Source organism: Staurois parvus, unplaced genomic scaffold, assembly GCF_062004578.1.
Source record: "Staurois parvus isolate SC_StPar_1 unplaced genomic scaffold, SC_StPar_1.0 ptg000634l, whole genome shotgun sequence".
Classification (NCBI taxonomy): domain Eukaryota; kingdom Metazoa; phylum Chordata; class Amphibia; order Anura; family Ranidae; genus Staurois; species Staurois parvus.
The window spans coordinates 4,855,552-4,873,777 of NW_028318430.1; the positions used below are offsets into that span (position 1 = coordinate 4,855,552).

Genomic DNA, 18,226 nt, shown 5'->3' on the forward strand with positions numbered 1-18,226 from the left:
GCCACCCCCCTCTGCCAATCCCTCCACTGGCTTCCGATTGCACAGCGGATCAAATTCAAAATCCTAACACTGACTTACAAAGCTGTCCACCATACTGCCCCAAATTACATCACCGACCTAATATCCAAGTACCACCCAACACGCACACTCCGCTCCTCACAAGACCTCCTTCTCTCTAGTTCCCTGGTCTCCTCCTTCCATGCCCGCCTCCAGGATTTCTCCAGGGTGTCACCCATCCTCTGGAACTCCCTACCCCAACCCATCAGGCTATCACCTACTCTCCTCTCCTTTAGGCACACCCTGAAAACCCACCTCTTCAGAGAAGCCTACCCCACCCCCTGCTAATTTGCCGACCTCCTCCACTCTTCCTACCACTCCATCCCCCAGAGCTATCTCCTCCTGTACCACTATCCCCTCCCTCCTAGATTGTAAGCTCGAAGGAGCAGGGCCCTCAAACCCCTCGTGTATCGCATTGTATTGTTACTGTACTGTTGCATGTTCTGTCTCCCTTTGTAATGTACAGCGCTGAGCGAACCGTTGGCGCTTTATAAATACTGTATAATAATAATAATGTGGATGATGCATTTCTCAGTTGGGATTTCACTTGTTATCCACAAGCCCCAATTGAATGGAGGCACTAGCGCTTGTTAGAGATCTTGTTCTGATCACACAGATTATAAGGACTCTGCTCCTAATTACTATACAGGTGGCGCCATCATACCCCAGTAGACGCAAAGAGTTTACAAATAGCGCTACAACAATTTGCTTTGGAAAGTAGAGACTTAAAATAGTTTACAAAAACTCTCAATGCAAGATCTAACAAAACCCAGATTTTACAAGGACACAAGAGATACAATTTTTCCATATAAAGCAGAAATACAAAAACATGTTCTGAATTACAGTAAACTACTGTTAAACTACTACTTTGTGCACTCAAAAACCTTCAAACATTCATTTCTTCTATGAAAAGTCACCTGCCGTAATGTAAATTTGTTTTGTTGCTCATCAATAGTCAGCATTGCGTGTGGAATATTGTACTGCAATACTAAAGCACACTTCTCACTTTTATATTACAGACATGAGTTACATTAAAACTACTAATTTAAGTGGCCTGCATCACTGAGGAGTAGGGATGGGCTGACAATTCGGTCCAAACCTCTCTTTGGATCAAAGTTTGCTTGTTCAGAGGTTTGGCAAATAGCATGGTGTTGTTCAGCTGGGCAGAACCTCTGGTTCTCAATGGTATTACTACTGCTGCTAAATGTGACAACTTCCTGCTCAAGCTCGTTCTGGGAAGCCAGCAGCATCATAACACGACTCTTCCCTACCCAGCCCATTAAGCTGTCAGGAAAACAACTTCTCCAACTGGCAAAACATCTAACTGTGCACAGCACAGGGTAGTGTTACCAGTTTGAATACAACCACTTTAAGACATAACTGGGTGCATAGCAAAGACCAAAGACCACTTTGGTGAAGCTCTGTGGTAGCTGCATGTATATGAAACCATCACAATCCCCTCAAAGAAGAAATCAGCCACACTGCTCATGAAAAACATATACCTAACATTTAACTAGTATCCTATTGCAGAGTTCTGGGAATATCAGTGATCCAATCAGACAAGCTGGAAATTATATTTCTTGGGGTGGTCTATACACCCAACTGTGTACAGAAAACTTCAACAATGCCATATTGCATATGATTATGATTTTACAGAAAATTACAGTAACTGCAGATTGAAAAGGAGAGACAAATTTGAATAACATTAAATTACAAGATGACTTGTATAGCAATTCTATGATTCTATGTGAGATATATACTGTATATATATATATATATATATATATATATAAATATATATATTTATATATTTGTTTACCTTATATTTTTCACAAAAGTGGAGTTACAATTTAAAGTAGAACTACACTGTATCCGAGCAGTGCAAACCAAAAAACACTATTAAAAATCATTTTTAATATTCAACACAAACTCCCCCATCCATCCATGTCTCCATTTTGCTAAGAAATCACTTTGAAAAATACCCCCTAGCATTTCTGGCCTTAACCATCTTGAGCAAAGATGAATCATGTAGTATTCTCTTCCTGGAATCAATCTGCCCTTCGCTCAGGCATGCAAGCAGGAGGGTGTGTTTAGCTGAGAAAACCCCTCCTCCACCTACTGAAGGCTCCTGGGATGTATGACATCATTTACCTAGGCCTGGAAACCAAAAGTAACTGAAGAAATGTTTTAAAAAAATGTTAACGTAAATATAACATTTATTCATTTACTAATGCTAACAGCATAAGGATTAAAAAAATATTTCAATTGATATATTTCAATTGATAACAATTGAGTGAAGTACTGCTTCAAGGAACGGTCTAGTCAAAGTACTGATCTAAAACTGAGAAATATGGCAGCAACATATTGAGAGATGCTCTAAAATGTTGCAAAGCATGCATGGAGGGATAGGCTAAGCTTCCTAACCCCTTGGTGCTGGCTCCTCCCAGCCCTTTAAGGGTTTCAGAAGCCGGGAGGCAGGGCGGGGTTTTAAGGTCATGTAACCGCCGTGATTCGCCTTCACGGTGGTCACATGATAGGGAAAGGTCCTGATCGAAAGAGGAGATCGGGGGGACCTTTCCGTGAGTACCAGACGTGTGTTGGGAGCATGCAGGGTGCACGCTCTCAGCACATATGTTTTTGTTAATTGCACGCAAATGTGCGGCCGCTCGGCGTCAAGGTCCAGACGCCAGGAGGCCGCACATTTGCATGCGGCCGGTGTGAAGAGGTTAATAAACATTTCAAAATGAAGTTTTATTAATCTTGTTTCAAAAGGTAAAGATCAACTTATATTATTTTTGACTAATGATCATATATGATGTGAAGCATGTGTTGTCCTTGGTGTAAACTTTATGTCCAGCCAAAACTTCTTTTAGTTTTGGATAGACCTGGTAAAGGTGAGAATACCAGTCAAGTTTTTACTGCTGTCCTGGACTCCATTAGAGAGAGATTCACCCTCACTCCCTGTCTTGCTGACATTTTACTAGGTAGAAAGTGAGAAGTCTCCAACAGTAATGCAGATTATAAATAAAAATATATTTTTTTGTAGCAGACTAGGGAAAGCTAAAGCCTGTCAGATTTAGTTTTTTTTGTATCCCTATTACAGATTTTCACTCATTTCCTCTCGTCAGGAGGGTACATTTCCGTAACAAAGCCATAGATAATGTTCCATTTTTTCCATACTCTATCCAAAACTTGGGAAAAAAAGTTTTAGCCTAAACTTTAGGAGAGCTAGGAAAAATGCATCACATACCTTTTATTCTCAGAAGAAAATGTTAACAGAGGCGTTTTCTCAGTATAAACAGTGTCTTTCATTTGGTTGAATACCTTGGTCAGCTTAAAGGGATACCTGTAATTAAACATCATGGATGTGAGAAAGCTGTAGTTAAAGTGTACCTTCACGTGTGACAAACTATATTACATAATACAGTCAAACAACAGGCGCAGATTGGTACTTGCGCATTATTTTCCCTAAGTTGTTGAGTGCCCCAAGATCCTCTGAATCTGGAATATTCAATATGCAAATACTTGCTTAGCTCTGCCACTTCAACTGCCCCCTTCTCTTGCATCTCTCTTGGTTGTTGATGCTCAAACCAATTAAGGTAGGCAAGAGAGCATGGCTGACATTCTATTTTAAATGTCATATTGATGCCAAGTGTCCAAAGTCTGGAAGCTTCCATTACACAGAACAAGAGGACGTAAGATTATGTGAAGGCACATCTACACATCTATCAATCATTAGTAGATCAAGTCAGGAAAAAATTGGATCTCCTGAGTTGTACACTTGTCTAGTGCCAATCATTCAAAAACTGAGGGGCTGAGGAACAGCATGATTGCCAGGTAACTGACATCTTTCATAATTTTGCAATGGCAATACACATTTCTTTCTTGACAGATGTTACACAATATGTAAAGTAACAAAAATTAAAAAAAAAAAAAAAAACACACAAGAGAAAGAGAATTCCCGTTATTAAATTCTTACCCAAACTGGGCCCTAACAGAGAGCTGTTGTCCACCAACAGAACACCAAATCTCCAGGGAGAAAGTCCTCCTTGCCCTGTTCTCTCCCCTCACCCCACTAAAACATGGCCCCCAATGACAGAATATCTGGCTATCTTTTTGCACGTAGAATAAGTTTTTGTTCGGAGTACAACTTCAGATTTTCCATTTAAGTGCAGTAGAAAGCACAAAGAATGGTAGTCTTTAACAACTCAACTCCTTTAGTACTGTATGTTGTTGTAATAGCTAGGATCAGTGAGCCACCATGGACACTCATTGCCTGGCCCAATGATACTTTTAAAAAAGTGCTTTATAACAGAAGCACATCTCACTGGCAAACATGATTAACAAATGACAGATGACTGTTCTCTCAGAGATTGCTAGTCCCAAACGTTATAGTCCAACTGTGAAGGAAACCCCAAAAGTCTTGTTTCAATTTTGCATACTGCTTTGCGCATACAGTTATGGCTAAAAGTATTGGCAATTCTTCACTTTTTCCCCCTAAAAATCTCAAGTTATTAAATTGAAAATGTCACAAGTAAATGGTATTCACAAATGCTGGAATTATACACTGAACTGTGCATGCCCAGCTCAGTTTACAGTTTAGGAAGTTTGCAAGGAGAACTGCAAGAATCCTATATTCCAGTAGACAGTATGTCTTTCCTGCATGCATTTAAAAGAAAAAAAAAGAATTTAGGTAGCAGAACACATCTCCTGGATCCTTAGCTTCAAAGTGCTTATTGAGAGGTGTACTCATTTTGCAATTTCCTCATCCTTTGTATCAAATCATAGAGCAGCAGATACATCCACTTCCCATTTGTACATTTAGAGTATAGACATGTATGGCATTTACTTCTTGAGATATTTCATCTAACATGACTGCATTTTTTAATTTCATGCATTGGCTGACTGAATCTGTACAATGACCTATGTAATTTACAAACAAGATGTTCTTTTCCAGATCTTCTAGACTGAATATACATTTAGGCTAAATATTTCTTTGCCTAAAAAGTGCCACATCCCAAAAATAAGAATTTAAAACAAACATTTGACATGGTGGGACTTTCAAGGCACATTACAACTATGCTCATAAAATTTACATTTTATTGCTACATACACAACAAAACAATTTTTTACATCAAATTGTATAATTAAAATCACAGGTACCTTGAGAATAACTCAAGATACATTACAAATTGCAAGATAGAGATGTAGATACTCTGAAAGCTCAACGCGTTTCTTGGATTTTATCCACTTTGTCAGGAGCCAGAGATGATTTAACACTAAATCTAAAGAGATATATACACATCATATTAACATATATTAATGCATTACGCTTTTTGTCCATGTAATGTGAATAATATTTACCTGAATAACTCCAAAAGGAAAAGCAACCTTAAAAGAAGGGCCAATGTCAGAGGTTCGAGAGGGGAGGCACATGTAAATGTACCAAATCATCAGCTCATATGCTTGTTGGGGGGTATTAGGCGACCAAGCTGTTAGTGTACACTTTGTAAAATGGAGAAGTTGTACACTTATGGGGGTATCTGCAATGTAAAATGACACTAAATATGCTCTAGTTTCCATAATCACATAATAAGGTTGTTCCAAATATCTCCATATATCTATAAATGGGCACCTATTTACCCATCTCTCCTACAAGGACAGTGCGAACTTATGTCAGTGTGCATGCATGTCCGCTATACACACATGTAAATGCAATAATTAAACATATTTACCCAAATCTCCTTCAAGGAAAGCGCAAACATATGCCAGCATGCAAACGTATCTGCTATACGCACACACGTCAGGGCAGTGGATAAATGCATTCTAAACGTTTGCCAGTAACCCAATCAATGTTTGCCACTAATTTCATTTTAAGGGAACTATAGTCATTACACAACTTTTTTTTTTTTTTTAAACTTCTCTTTGAGTATGAAATAGTTTTTTTTGTTAAATACAAAACAAAAGTCTATTGGGCACACCCAGGCTTAGATCACAACAACATAGAAAAAAAACAAAAAAATTCAACTCACACACAGTGGACAACAATCAACAGAAGGCAACTGCACCCAAAAGAACGGTAGAACGTATTCACAGTAGACCTAATCAATATTCATGTAAAGAAGTCATGGAGGTTAGGATACAAATCAAGCACAACTATCTCTATAAATGGACTAGACACAATTGAGTCAACCTTGGTCAGAAGTGGAGGCAACAGAGCCACTCGGTTCAGTCCAAATCTACCAAACTTTGGTAAATTTTGCAGGGCACCCCCTAGTCAGTACAAAACTTTAACAGAGCCACATTAACAAAACTTTAGCAAAAACTTTACATACCACATAAGTTTCGCACCTCTTGCACCCCTGGTGTAACTGCAAAGTTGCCTCTGAAACTTTCACCAAGCTTCCTGCCAAAGTAATCAAGGTCCAAACAACAATGCTTGCATGATATCAACCAGCAGGGTTTAAATGTGGTCAGAGGTAAAACCTTCAGGACACGCGCACTCTGCTGAGAAACCTTGTCGGCCATTTTTGTTTCTCTTGGATGCTGCTGGTGTTCACAGGTGCACCAAGTCAGCGCTTATTTAACCACTTGCCCCCTGAGGATTTACCCCCCTTTCTGACCATGCCAATTTTTGCATTACGGTGCTGCATTACTTTAAGTGACAATTGTGCAGTCATGCAATGCTACACCCAAATGAAGTCTACATCCTTTTTTTCCCACGAATTGAGCTTTCTTTTGATGGTATTTGATCGCCTGTCTGGTTTTTATTTTTTGCGCTATATAAAAAAATCCAACAATTTTGAGAAAAAAATTATATTTTTGACTTTTTGCGATTAAAAATGTCCAGCAAAAAAATTAAAAATAATCACATTTCGTCATAAAATTTAGGCCAAAATGTATTCTGCTAAAAAAAAAATCTCAGTACGTGTAAATTAAATAGTTTACGTAAAAGTTTTAGTGTTTACAATTGGCAGTATAGATACTGGAATTTTTTTTTTCTTTTTTTTACTAGTAATGGTGGCGATCAGCGACTTATAGCGGGACTGTGGCAGGCATTCTGACATTCTGACACTGGGGGGGGACTGACTTGGTGTCAGTGACATCCTCAGTGACACCAATACAACGATCAAAGCTAAAAAAAAAAAAAAAAAAGCACTGACACTGTATTACTGGCACTGAGCACAAAGGGGTTAACATGAGGAGCAATCAAAGGGTTAACTGTGTGCTGGTGGGAGTGTTTTAATAGGGGGCTGTGTCAGTGTGCTTCATTGTAAGCACACTGCTTTGGATGGCTGTGCTGTGCATCCACAGCAGTGTGCCCGAGCTGACAGGGAAGAGCACTGTTAGTAAACAAAACAGTTCTCCTCCCTGTAGGAGATCGTAGAAAATCACCAGGCGCCAGCAAGTAATTACTGACTGGGACCCAGTGACTAACAGCCGCGAATGGCGGTGCGGGTAGAGCGCCCGCCCCCTGCAATCACACGTATTTATATGTGATTTTGCACACCCGTACTGTCCTGTAGCAGTATATCTGCTATAGGGCAGACGGAAAGCAGTTAAGGGAGGTACAGGTCTGAAGGTTTTACCTCAATGTCTGACCACATTTAAACCCTGCTGGTGGACATCATGCAAGCACTGTTTGCACGGTGATTTATTACTTTGGAGGCAAGCTTGGTGGACATTTTTACAGCTGTTGATATTGGCTTTTGCCGTTTTTTTCTACAGGCAGTAAACTTCCCAGCATGTTATCCTAGGTGTCCATGAACACAGGCTGTAATCAGCATTTTTTGGCTGGAAAAAAACCCCAGAATTAGTGGGGTTTTAGAGGAGTTTTTTAGCTGTAAAAACGCTCTAACGCTGCATATGCGGTAAAATGACATTTATTTGGACCTTTTTTTTCGCAAAAAAACCCCAATTTTAGCGGCAAGGGGCCACACAGCTAACGTTATCAGCGTTATTAAAACGCACAGTGTGCATGGAGCCTTAGACTTACCGGTAACTCCTTTTCTATAAGTCTTCCAGGACAGCCCCTTTGAGACGTAGAGCTCCTCCCTCCAGGACAGGAAACACGTAAGCATAGCACTTTAAAAAGCGGACCCCCAAGCCTCCCTCTTCAGTTTTACTCAAGAACCACAGGAAGACACTAAAAGACATAGCCATTTATGCATAAACATACATTACTGTACAACTTAGGGTGGAAAATCCAGGCTGTCCTGAAAGGATTATAGAAAAGGAGTTACCGGTAAATCTAACTCTGATTTTCTCAAAACATCTTCCAGGACAGCCCCCTTGATATGATAATCAAGAACCTACCCACTAGGGTGGGGCTACTGCCTGGACTTTGCACCCAAATGCCTGATCTTCGCTAGGAAGCAGATCCAGGCGATAATGCTTCACGAAGGTAGAAAAATTGGACCAGGTGGCTGCCTTACAGATCTGTTCTGGCGAGGCACTGGCTCTCTCTGCCCAGGATGCAGACAAGGATCTGGTTGAGTGTGCATTACCAAAGAGGGGGCAGAATTTCTAATAAATTATAAGATTCCACGATAGCCATCCTAATCCATCTAGCTATGGTGGATTTGGAAGCCTTGGAACCTTTCTGCGCCTCTGAAAAAAGAACAAAAAGAGAATCCTAATTTCTGAATTCTCCAGATCTACTAAGATAGACCAAAAGGCTCCTTCTAACATCCAATAAACTTAAAACTGGGATCAGCCTCACTGGAGGAAGCGCATAACAGAGAATGAACTCCCATGAGCTCGTGAATGCATCTATACCCAAAGACTGATCTTGCAGATTTAGGGAGAAGAACCGGCTGACTTTCCTGTTTTCCTGGGAAGCAAAGAGATTGGCCTCCAGCATGCCCCACCTGAGAGTGATGGTCGCAAACACTTCCTGATTGAGAGACCATTCATCTTGTTTGACTGGATGCCAACTTAGGTTGTCCGCAAGGGAATTATGGGCTCCTTTCAGATAAATGGCAGATATCAAAAGCAAGCTTTGCTCAGCCCAAGATAGAATGCTGTCCGCGAATGCTTGAAGAGTAGGGCTTCATGTACCCTTTGCTTGTTGATGTATGCCACCGTCGCCATATTGTCTGAACGGATCTGCAGGTGATGATCTATTAAATCTGGACAATTGGATCCTCCTCCAGATCACCAAGAGAACAAGTAAAGATCTTCCAAACAATGGACCTTAATTGGGGTACCTAACCACTCCAGATAAGGTTCAGACTCATGGTAAGAAACATGTAAAAAAAAGCATGCTCCACATAGAGTAAAACCATTAAGACAACATTTATTTGAAGTATGGTTGCACTCACATAAAAGCAAACATCATTGAGCATTGATAGGCAAAAAAATAAAAATCTTTCAGTTTCCAAAATGGTGCCCCTGATGACGTTATCTGTGACGAAACACGTAGGAAGGAGCCACGCACACACGCTACTGGGCATGTGTGACTGGCCGGTGACCATTTTGGAAACTGTAAAATTTGGATTTTTTGCCTATCAATGCTCAATGATGTTCGCTTTTATGTGAGTGCAACCATAGTTCAAATAAATGTTGTCTTAATGGTTTTACACTATGTGGAGTATTCTTTTTTTTTTTTTTACACGTTTCTTACCACGAGTCTGAACCTTATCCAGATTGGTGTAGTTACCCTAATTAAAGTCCATTGTTTGGAAAAGCTTTACTTGTTCTCTTGGTGATCTGGAGCAGGATCTGATTGTCCGTCTTTCTGGGTTGTTTACAACAAAGCGTGATTGACCACTCTTAACTTCATGACTTTCTGGTAAGCCTTTCGTATGAGTGGTTGGTGACACAACAACTGTCCTTGTATTTCCTTTGTTTCATCACAGCCTCTGGGGACTTTTTCTTTATTTGAATGTTTGGATGGACTATTTTTTGTATGACACATTTTTCACTGTCTTTTTTCACTAATCATTTGTCACTTTATCAAGCACTGCACTTTATGTATATATTGTTTATTGCTTGGTATCAGGGTTTTTAGTGTTCAGCTGCTATATGTTTACACTTTATCTTTTATCATTTGTTACAATTCTCTTAAGCGCAGGTTTATATATATATATATATATATATATATATATATAATTTTGATCTATTTAATCTGCCTGAAAGGCATCCACAACGCTCGCTGGACTGCCAGAAGATCTCTCCGATTCTAGGATCTCTGAGCTTCCTTTACGGACCACAACCCCTGGGCTGCTCTGTAGCCTAGATGGGCTCCTCAACCAAAGCTGCTGGCATCAGTCGTAATGATAACCGGACAAGGTATGTTCCGCTCCAGACTTTTGGCTAGATTGTCTTGCTTCTGCTACCAACGGGACCTCGTGACCCTGAACAGGAGCCGGACTGCCAGATCCAAAGCATATCTGTCCCTGTTCCAAACCCTCAGAAGAAATGCCTGCATTGGCCGCTGGTGGCATCTTGCCTAGGGGACAGCTGGGAAACATGATGGCATGAGACCCACTGCCCTCATGATATCCCTTATTGTTGTGGACAAATTGCTCTGCAACCTTGCCAGCACCTGACCTATCCTGAGAAACTTTTCTCATGGAAGGAAGATCTTTCTCTCTACCAAGGAAATCTTGTACCCTAGATAGGTAAAGGTGAGAAAACACGATTAGAAAATCGACTGATTGGTCATCCGACGACCGAGAAGCATATGTTCGTTGGTCGAAATTGTGGCCCACATTAACCAATCTAAAAAAATTGTTCATCGGGCAATATGTAGTGTTGACGTCTTCCGTACAAGTGGAAGTGATGCAGTGTGCGTGTGACCTTGTAGCCACGCCCTTCTGGCCAGAACGAGTGATATACACAATTAACAGCAATGAGTTTAATATAGGCTATTACATTAACTATATACATAAATAGTGATACATAAAAATATAATTGCATAATTCTGGTTTCATTATCTCATTAGGCGAATCTCCTTTTAACATTTAGATTTTTCGTTCATGTTTACAAAGATTCCTTGGACATAAACATCCGCTCATCTTCTGTTTCCGCTCATGCGTGATAGCGCTTGATATATTTTTTTCTTGCGACCATCATACCACAGCATAGAAAATTAGTCGTTCGTATGCGAAATGACAACATTTTTCACTGTTGTTCAACTGGATTTTTTTGTTCACAATATCGTTATCGGATAAAACATCCTGCTCATCAACTGTTTACTGTATGAAGCTGATGCTACATGCAGTTTATACAGAGCCCACAGCAGGCATATCTGTTACTGAAGGCACTCATTCACTTTGACCAGCTTGATCCAAATGAACAATTTAAAGTGACAGCTGCAGTTAGGTTTTAATATGTTAAACACTGAGATCATATTATTTCTCCCCTCCCCCCATCTTTACCTTTGCAGTCAATAGCAAAACTATCAGTGCCTCCATTCATGAAAGGGTGCAAGGTGTAATTCTAGACCCTAACCTCTCCTTTGGGCCCCACATCCAATAAATGACCAAATCTTGCTGCCTTAACATTTCCAAAGTGTGCCCCTTATTAACTAATGACACCACACAGCTACTAAATCACTCCTTGGTTATTTCCCTTCTCTTTGGCCTACTGTTGCACAGAATATCCCCTTTAATTAGATCACGAATGCTGCTGCTAGACTCATCCACTTTACTAACTGTCCTATGGCCACTGCCCCACTTTGCCAATCTCTCCTGGCTTCCATTAGCTCAAGATTTAAATTCTAAATATGAACATACAAAGCCATCCACAAAATTCTCCCCCCGCCTCCAACACTATCTCAAAATATTACCTAAATTGTCCAGTCCACTCCTCCCAGACCTCCTCCTCTATAGATCTCTTGTCCCCTCCCATACTCACCTCCAGGATGTCTCCAGAGTCACTGCCATCCTCTGGAACTCCCTACCCCAATCTGTTCAGCTATCTCTTACTCTGTGTATCTCTGAAAACTATCCCGGGCCCACCTAAAAATTATACTTCTAACTTATCATCCCTCAGTTATATTATTTATTTCAGGTACCTATATAGTGCAGCGCTTTACATATATATTGTACACTCACATCAGTCCCTGCTCTCAAGGAGCTTACAGTCCAACGTCCATAACTCACATTCATACATACACATACTAAGGCCAATTTAGACAGGAGCCAATTAATCTACCAGCATGCCTTTTGGATTGTGGGAGGAAACTGGGAAACCCACACAGGCACAGGGAGAAAATGCAAACTCCATGCAGGTAGTGCCGTGGTTGGGATTCAAAATGACAACACTAGTGCTGCTAGGTGGAAGTGCTAACCACTTAGCCACTGGTATTACCTTTTCCACTATTTGCCCCTCTCTTTGGAATTGTAAGCTTTCATTAGCAGGGCCCTCCTAATCCTCTGATAAAGAAATGTATTGTAAAAGTAATGTCTATTTTGTTAAGTGCAAACCAAACTGTTGCCACTACATAAATCCTGTATAATCATAAAAAAAATAAATATTTATTAGGCTACCAAATATCTAGGCAATTGGACATTTGAGTGGCCATGACATCTACAAGTATCACAGACTACAGCCCCAGTTCCTACAACAGTAAAATCGCCTTTTATCCTGCATTATAAGTAGACCACTATTCTCTGTATTTAGTCACATACACGAATAACAAGGGATAAATAAAGCATCTCGGTAAATAAAAGCAACCAACTTTTTAGTTGGAACAAAATGTACAGCTGTGTTCACAGATGTTTTTAGAATTACAGCTCAGAACATAGGTTAAATTACACATATTACAGTAGGAACCTAAAAAGCGTATGATTTACAAAGTTGAATGCATCATTTAAAGTTTCTTCATCAACAAATTCCATATCTTAAACAAGAAATTATTTTTGGCACATCTGAATAAATTTTGCACGGAGAAAAGATTTTTGTTTATTGCAAATATTGTGAATTTCAAAGAGTATTTCCACTTTTGCAGCCAAATTTGGATAACACTGACTTTATATTTGTTACATGTACTCAGTCACATAGCAGAACCTAAAAATATTTTTAAACATTAGCTTATCTTTTTTAGATGCTCTAATCTGGACCATCCTGTAGGAAAAAAAAATCTGCGGCTGGGCAGCTGTGTTTGCCATAGTTAACCCTGTCTGTACTGTGCAGGCAGATATTTATTATCAATTGTAACTAATTTTCAACACTGTCTATCCAAAAAAAAAGTTAAGATGGGCTTCTTGCATTGTAAGTTGATGAGGAAAGACTCACTCTTCCATTATTTTAAAAAAACATTGCAATCGTGACACCTTCTCCCGAGAAACATCTAAAAAAGGATACATTTTTTAACCACTTAAAGATGAAACGGTTTCACCAACTTCCTGCCAAGGCTATTTTGAAGATGTTAACACAGTCACATTTTGAATGACCTTTACTCAATTATGCAACACTGTACCCAAATGAATATTCTTTCTTCATTAATTTAGGCCAAAATATATTCGGCTACATTTCTTTGGTAAAAATAATTCAAATCATTGTATATTTAGTCTGTGTGAAGGCTATATAGTATACAAACCAAAGGATTTACAGTACTCAGCATAAATGAGTACACCCCAACAGATTTATCAGAAAACCTTGCCTTTCAGAATCAACATTTTCTATGGGGCACAATACTACAAACTACTCCCACAAATGCTGGCCATTGATTGCAAACAGGATTTTGTAATATGCACACACAAAAGTATTTTTCCTAACAAAATTCATTCAAGACCATGTTGAAAAAAATGAATACACCCGAATGAAAGTCTTAGGAGCAAAGCTAAATTTTAGACAGGAAAATCCTAATTAACAAGAATTCAACTACAGATGAGTCTAATTATTTATCAAACAGGTGTCCAGCAGACAGATGATTATAAAAGGGCGTTACTTAAAGAAAACCCCTCCCATTTCATGCTGGCAGCAATGGCACCACATGAAAGAGAAATGTCACAAGGCCTGAGAAAGAAAATCATTTTTTTACACAAGAAAGGTGAAGGCTACAAGAAGATCAGCAAAACTTTACTTATCATTCAAAATACTGTAGCAACAGTGATGCACAAATTTAACAAAGATAGAACTGCAACCATCTCACAGAGTTGTCCAGGCCATCCACGCAAGTTAACACCTCGACAGGAGCATCTTCTGATGAGAAGGGTTAAAGAAAATCACCATGCAAGTTCATTACTGTTAGCTAAAGAGTTAGAAAGCCAAACTGGGGTGATTGTTTCGCATTACACAATACAGTGTACACTGCAGAGGAATGGCATGCATGGGTGTCATCCACGAAAAAAGCCTATCCTAAAGCCCATGCACAAAAAAGCCCACCTACGATTTGCTAGGGCACATGCTGAAAAAGAAGACTACTCGGACTCTGTACTCTGGAGTGATGAGATCAAGATAAATGTTTTTGAAACAGAAGGCTTGAAAACTGTATGGCGTCGCAAAAGTGAGGAGTACAAAGAAAAATGCATGGTGCCTACAGTGAAACATGGTGGTGGCAGTGTCCTCCTGTGGGGCTGCATGAGTGCTGCTGTTGTTGGGGCGCTGCATTTCATTGATGGTATCATGAATTCACAGATGTACTGCTCTATATTAAAAGAGAAGATGCTACCATCACTCCGAGCCATTGGTCATCATGCACTTTTCCAACAAGACAATGATCCAAAACACAAATCTAAGGCCACTTTTGCATTTCTGAAGAAGAATGCAGGGAGCCTGATTCAGTGGCCAAGTATGTCTCCTGATCTGAACCCAATCTAACACCTATGGGGAATTCTGAAGAGACAAGTCAAGCCTCACTCTCTATCCAGTACCCAGGCTCTAAAAGAGGTCATCCTTGAGGAAAGAAAAAAAGATTGAGATTACAATATGTCACCAACTTGTTCATTCCATGCTTAGAAGGCTTGGTGCTTTTGTCAAAATTGTGGAAATTGTTGTGTTCATTCAGAGATTGATTAAAATCTTATTTTTCAAAAAGGGGTGTACTCATTTATGCTGAGCACTGTATATTTCAAAAATCAATCCTGATACGGAGTACTGACTGCCTCCTTTGTTGAGGCTCTAAAATTCCATAACAGTACAAATACGTCCAAATGACCCCATTTTGGAAAGTGGACAGTCCAAGTTATTGAAAAGGCGTGGGTTAAAGTTGTATTTTTTGTCACAACTTTTTGGAAAATAAAGAAAAAAAATGTTTTCACAAAGTTTTCATTTTAACAAGTTTTTTTCACACACACACACACATACAGTAGGCATACTTGCATTACACTCAAACACACATTCTGCCTTACCTCCCAAGTATGAGGATACCACTTGTATGAGACTCTCAGCCTAGATGCAGAGGGGTCCAAAATCCAAAGAGCAACTTTGGGTTTTCAAGGAGCATAAACTATGCGTCTAATTTCCTGACTACCTATTATATTTCTTCCTCCCCTGAAGTGCCAGAACAGGAGAAACACCCCACAATTACCACATTTTGGAATGAAAACACTCCAAGGTATTTTCTGAAAGGCATAGGGAGTTTTTTCAAAAATGTCATTTTTTGCCACGCTTTTGAAAAATACATGAAAATTTGTCAATTAATAAGATATTTCTAACACACATCATACGCATACTTATGAAAGCACATTCTTCTACTCCTCCCAAGTTTGGCAATACCACATGAGACTTTTTCACAGCCTAGATAGAAGGGCCCAAAATAAGTGGGAGCACCTTCAGGTGTTCCAGAGGCATACATTTCATTTCCTGACTACCCATCATATTTTTGGAGGCCCCGTAGCACCAAGACAGTAGAAACACTCGCAAAATTGCCACATTTTTGGAGAGAAAACAACCCAAGATATTTTCTAAGGGGCATGTCAAGTCTTTTAAAGGCTTATTTTTTTCTGTCACAAGGTTTTGGAAAATGCAGATTAACTTTTTTTTTTACAAACAAATGTCAATAAAAAATATATTTCTAAAACACATCATGGGAATACTTAGAATTACAACTCAAAACACATTCTGCTATTCCTCCTGAGTATGGAGATACCACATCTGTGAGAGACTTTTTCACTATTTGGACTGACTATATACTGGATATTGTAATTTGTGCATCACACAAATCAACCAAATTTTATCAAAACCAAACTAATGTAATGGTCACCTCTGTATGAGTGGTCAGGGAAAATAGCTTAGTGTAGCATTAGCTATAGCATTCCCCATTCCTTTAAGCCAAGCAAGCCTAGCCTACTGGGATATGGTTGACTCCAGGAATAGCAGCAGAAATGTCCATACGCAGCACATCATGCAAAGACCCATGTAGGAGAAGTGAATGGCAGCCTCAGCCTGGGCTCCAGCCAGGCCACTCCCTCAACACATTTTGATCCACCCATCGGAGCTTCATCATGGGAAATTGGTGCTCCCAGGAATGCCATCTTCACTGGCTAATAAGTAAAAAAAGCTGAAGAAAGGAAGAAGAAAATTAAAAACAAGTTCTATGGTTCCAGGAGTGCAGTTTTCCACAGGGGATGGTTGGGACTATTAGGAACATCGTCGGAAAAGGAGAAGGTCAGTACAGGTGGCAGGCAGAGGCAACACTGCACTGGTTAGGTGATGATCAGGAACACAGTTGCTGGCTGCACTGGTCTGGTGACACTGCCACCACACCAGTGTAAGCCAGAAATAGTATTCCCGATTGCTGCTACACAAGCCACAGTGTTACCAGACCAGTGTATGTCAGCAACAGCGTTCCTGATCACCGCCACACCAGTCCCAGTGCAACTACACCAGTGTAAGCCAGCAATGGTGTTCCTGATTGCTGCTACACAAGCCACAGTGTCACCTCATCAGTGTATGCCAGAAACAGTGTTGCTGATCACTGCCACATCAGTCTCAATGTCACTACACCAGTGTAGGCCAGCAACAATGTTCCTGATTGCTGCTACACAAATCATGGTAACTGATTGGCAGGGATAAGGATCACTGTTGATGGTCTGATATGGTGGTAATAAAGGTACACATATCTAGCTAAACTGGTCTGGAGACACTGTGACTGATGTGGTGGTAATTGGAGACACTATAAATGGCTGCACTATTAAGGCTTTTCCACACATGAGGTGGGGGGGGGGTAGTAAAACTTCACAGTTGAGCAATGGTTTTACTGCTTCTGAACCACAACCCATTTAGCTGCAGTGGTAATGGCCAGGGTGTACACATATTGCAGAGGTGATGCTTTGCAGCTGTTGCAGGAATTATGCCCACTGATTGTGAACCATTTCAGTCAATGGTAGTACTTGTGTGGGCTCCAATGGGTTAAAGCAGGTGATGATGCGGTTACAACGCTGTGGGGTTTATTTACTAACATTGGTTCATTCAAAATCTTGTGCACTTCTGCAAAGAAACCAATCAGCTTCCAGGTTTTATTGCTAAAGCTTAACTGAACAAGCGGAGGTTAGAAGCTGATTGGCTACCAAGTACAGGAGCACAAGATTCTGAGTGAACTAGCTTTAGTAAATATACCCTTGTTGCTGGCGTGGCTGCAATCAGGGGCACTGTGGCTACTGTGGTTGTAATCGGGCACGATGGCTGGCAGCACTGGTCTGGTGACAAAGTACTGCTTTGGCAGAGATCAGAGACAATGACTAGCAGCACTGACATACAGTGATATCAGAGAAGCCAGCCATTGTACAGCGTAACTGCCACAGCAGTGCAGGATCACTATAGTGACTCTATACTGCTTTGGGGGATGATTTTTTTTTACACTGCGATTGCTTACATAGTGATGATGACTGTGTAAGCAATCAGTTCAGCTGCATTTATGCAATCTTTCACCATGTACATTGTGATTGCTGAGACAAATCACAGCAATCACAGTAGTGAACAATTTAATTAAACCTGTACCATGTGATTGCTGTAACTAATCATGTTGATCACAGTAGTAAACAAAGGCTGCATAAATGGAATCACTATTACTGTGATTGCTGATTAATGAAGTCTTTGTTCACTTACTTTGATTGGTCACAGCGATCACATGGTACAGGGCCAATGACGCTGGGGTAATGGGCCAATCTGTGATCTGCTGTGTCTAGGGAACACAGCAATCACAGATCAAGCTTCTGCTCAACTTTGGGAAGGTGCACGAGCAGCAAGAACAGGAGAACATACCAGTATGTCCTTC

At 40.2% G+C, this 18,226-nt stretch overlaps 1 protein-coding gene across 1 annotated transcript in view; it reads right to left on the minus strand.

Annotated features, from left to right (window-relative positions):
- Positions 1-18,226, minus strand: part of OCA2 (OCA2 melanosomal transmembrane protein) — a 444,033-nt gene that overhangs the window by 326,348 nt on the left and 99,459 nt on the right. Inside the window, exon 3 of the mRNA XM_089693490.1 lies at positions 3,308-3,403. Coding sequence (XP_089549616.1) covers positions 3,308-3,403 — 96 coding nt within the window. The remainder of the gene's footprint in view (positions 1-3,307; positions 3,404-18,226) is intronic.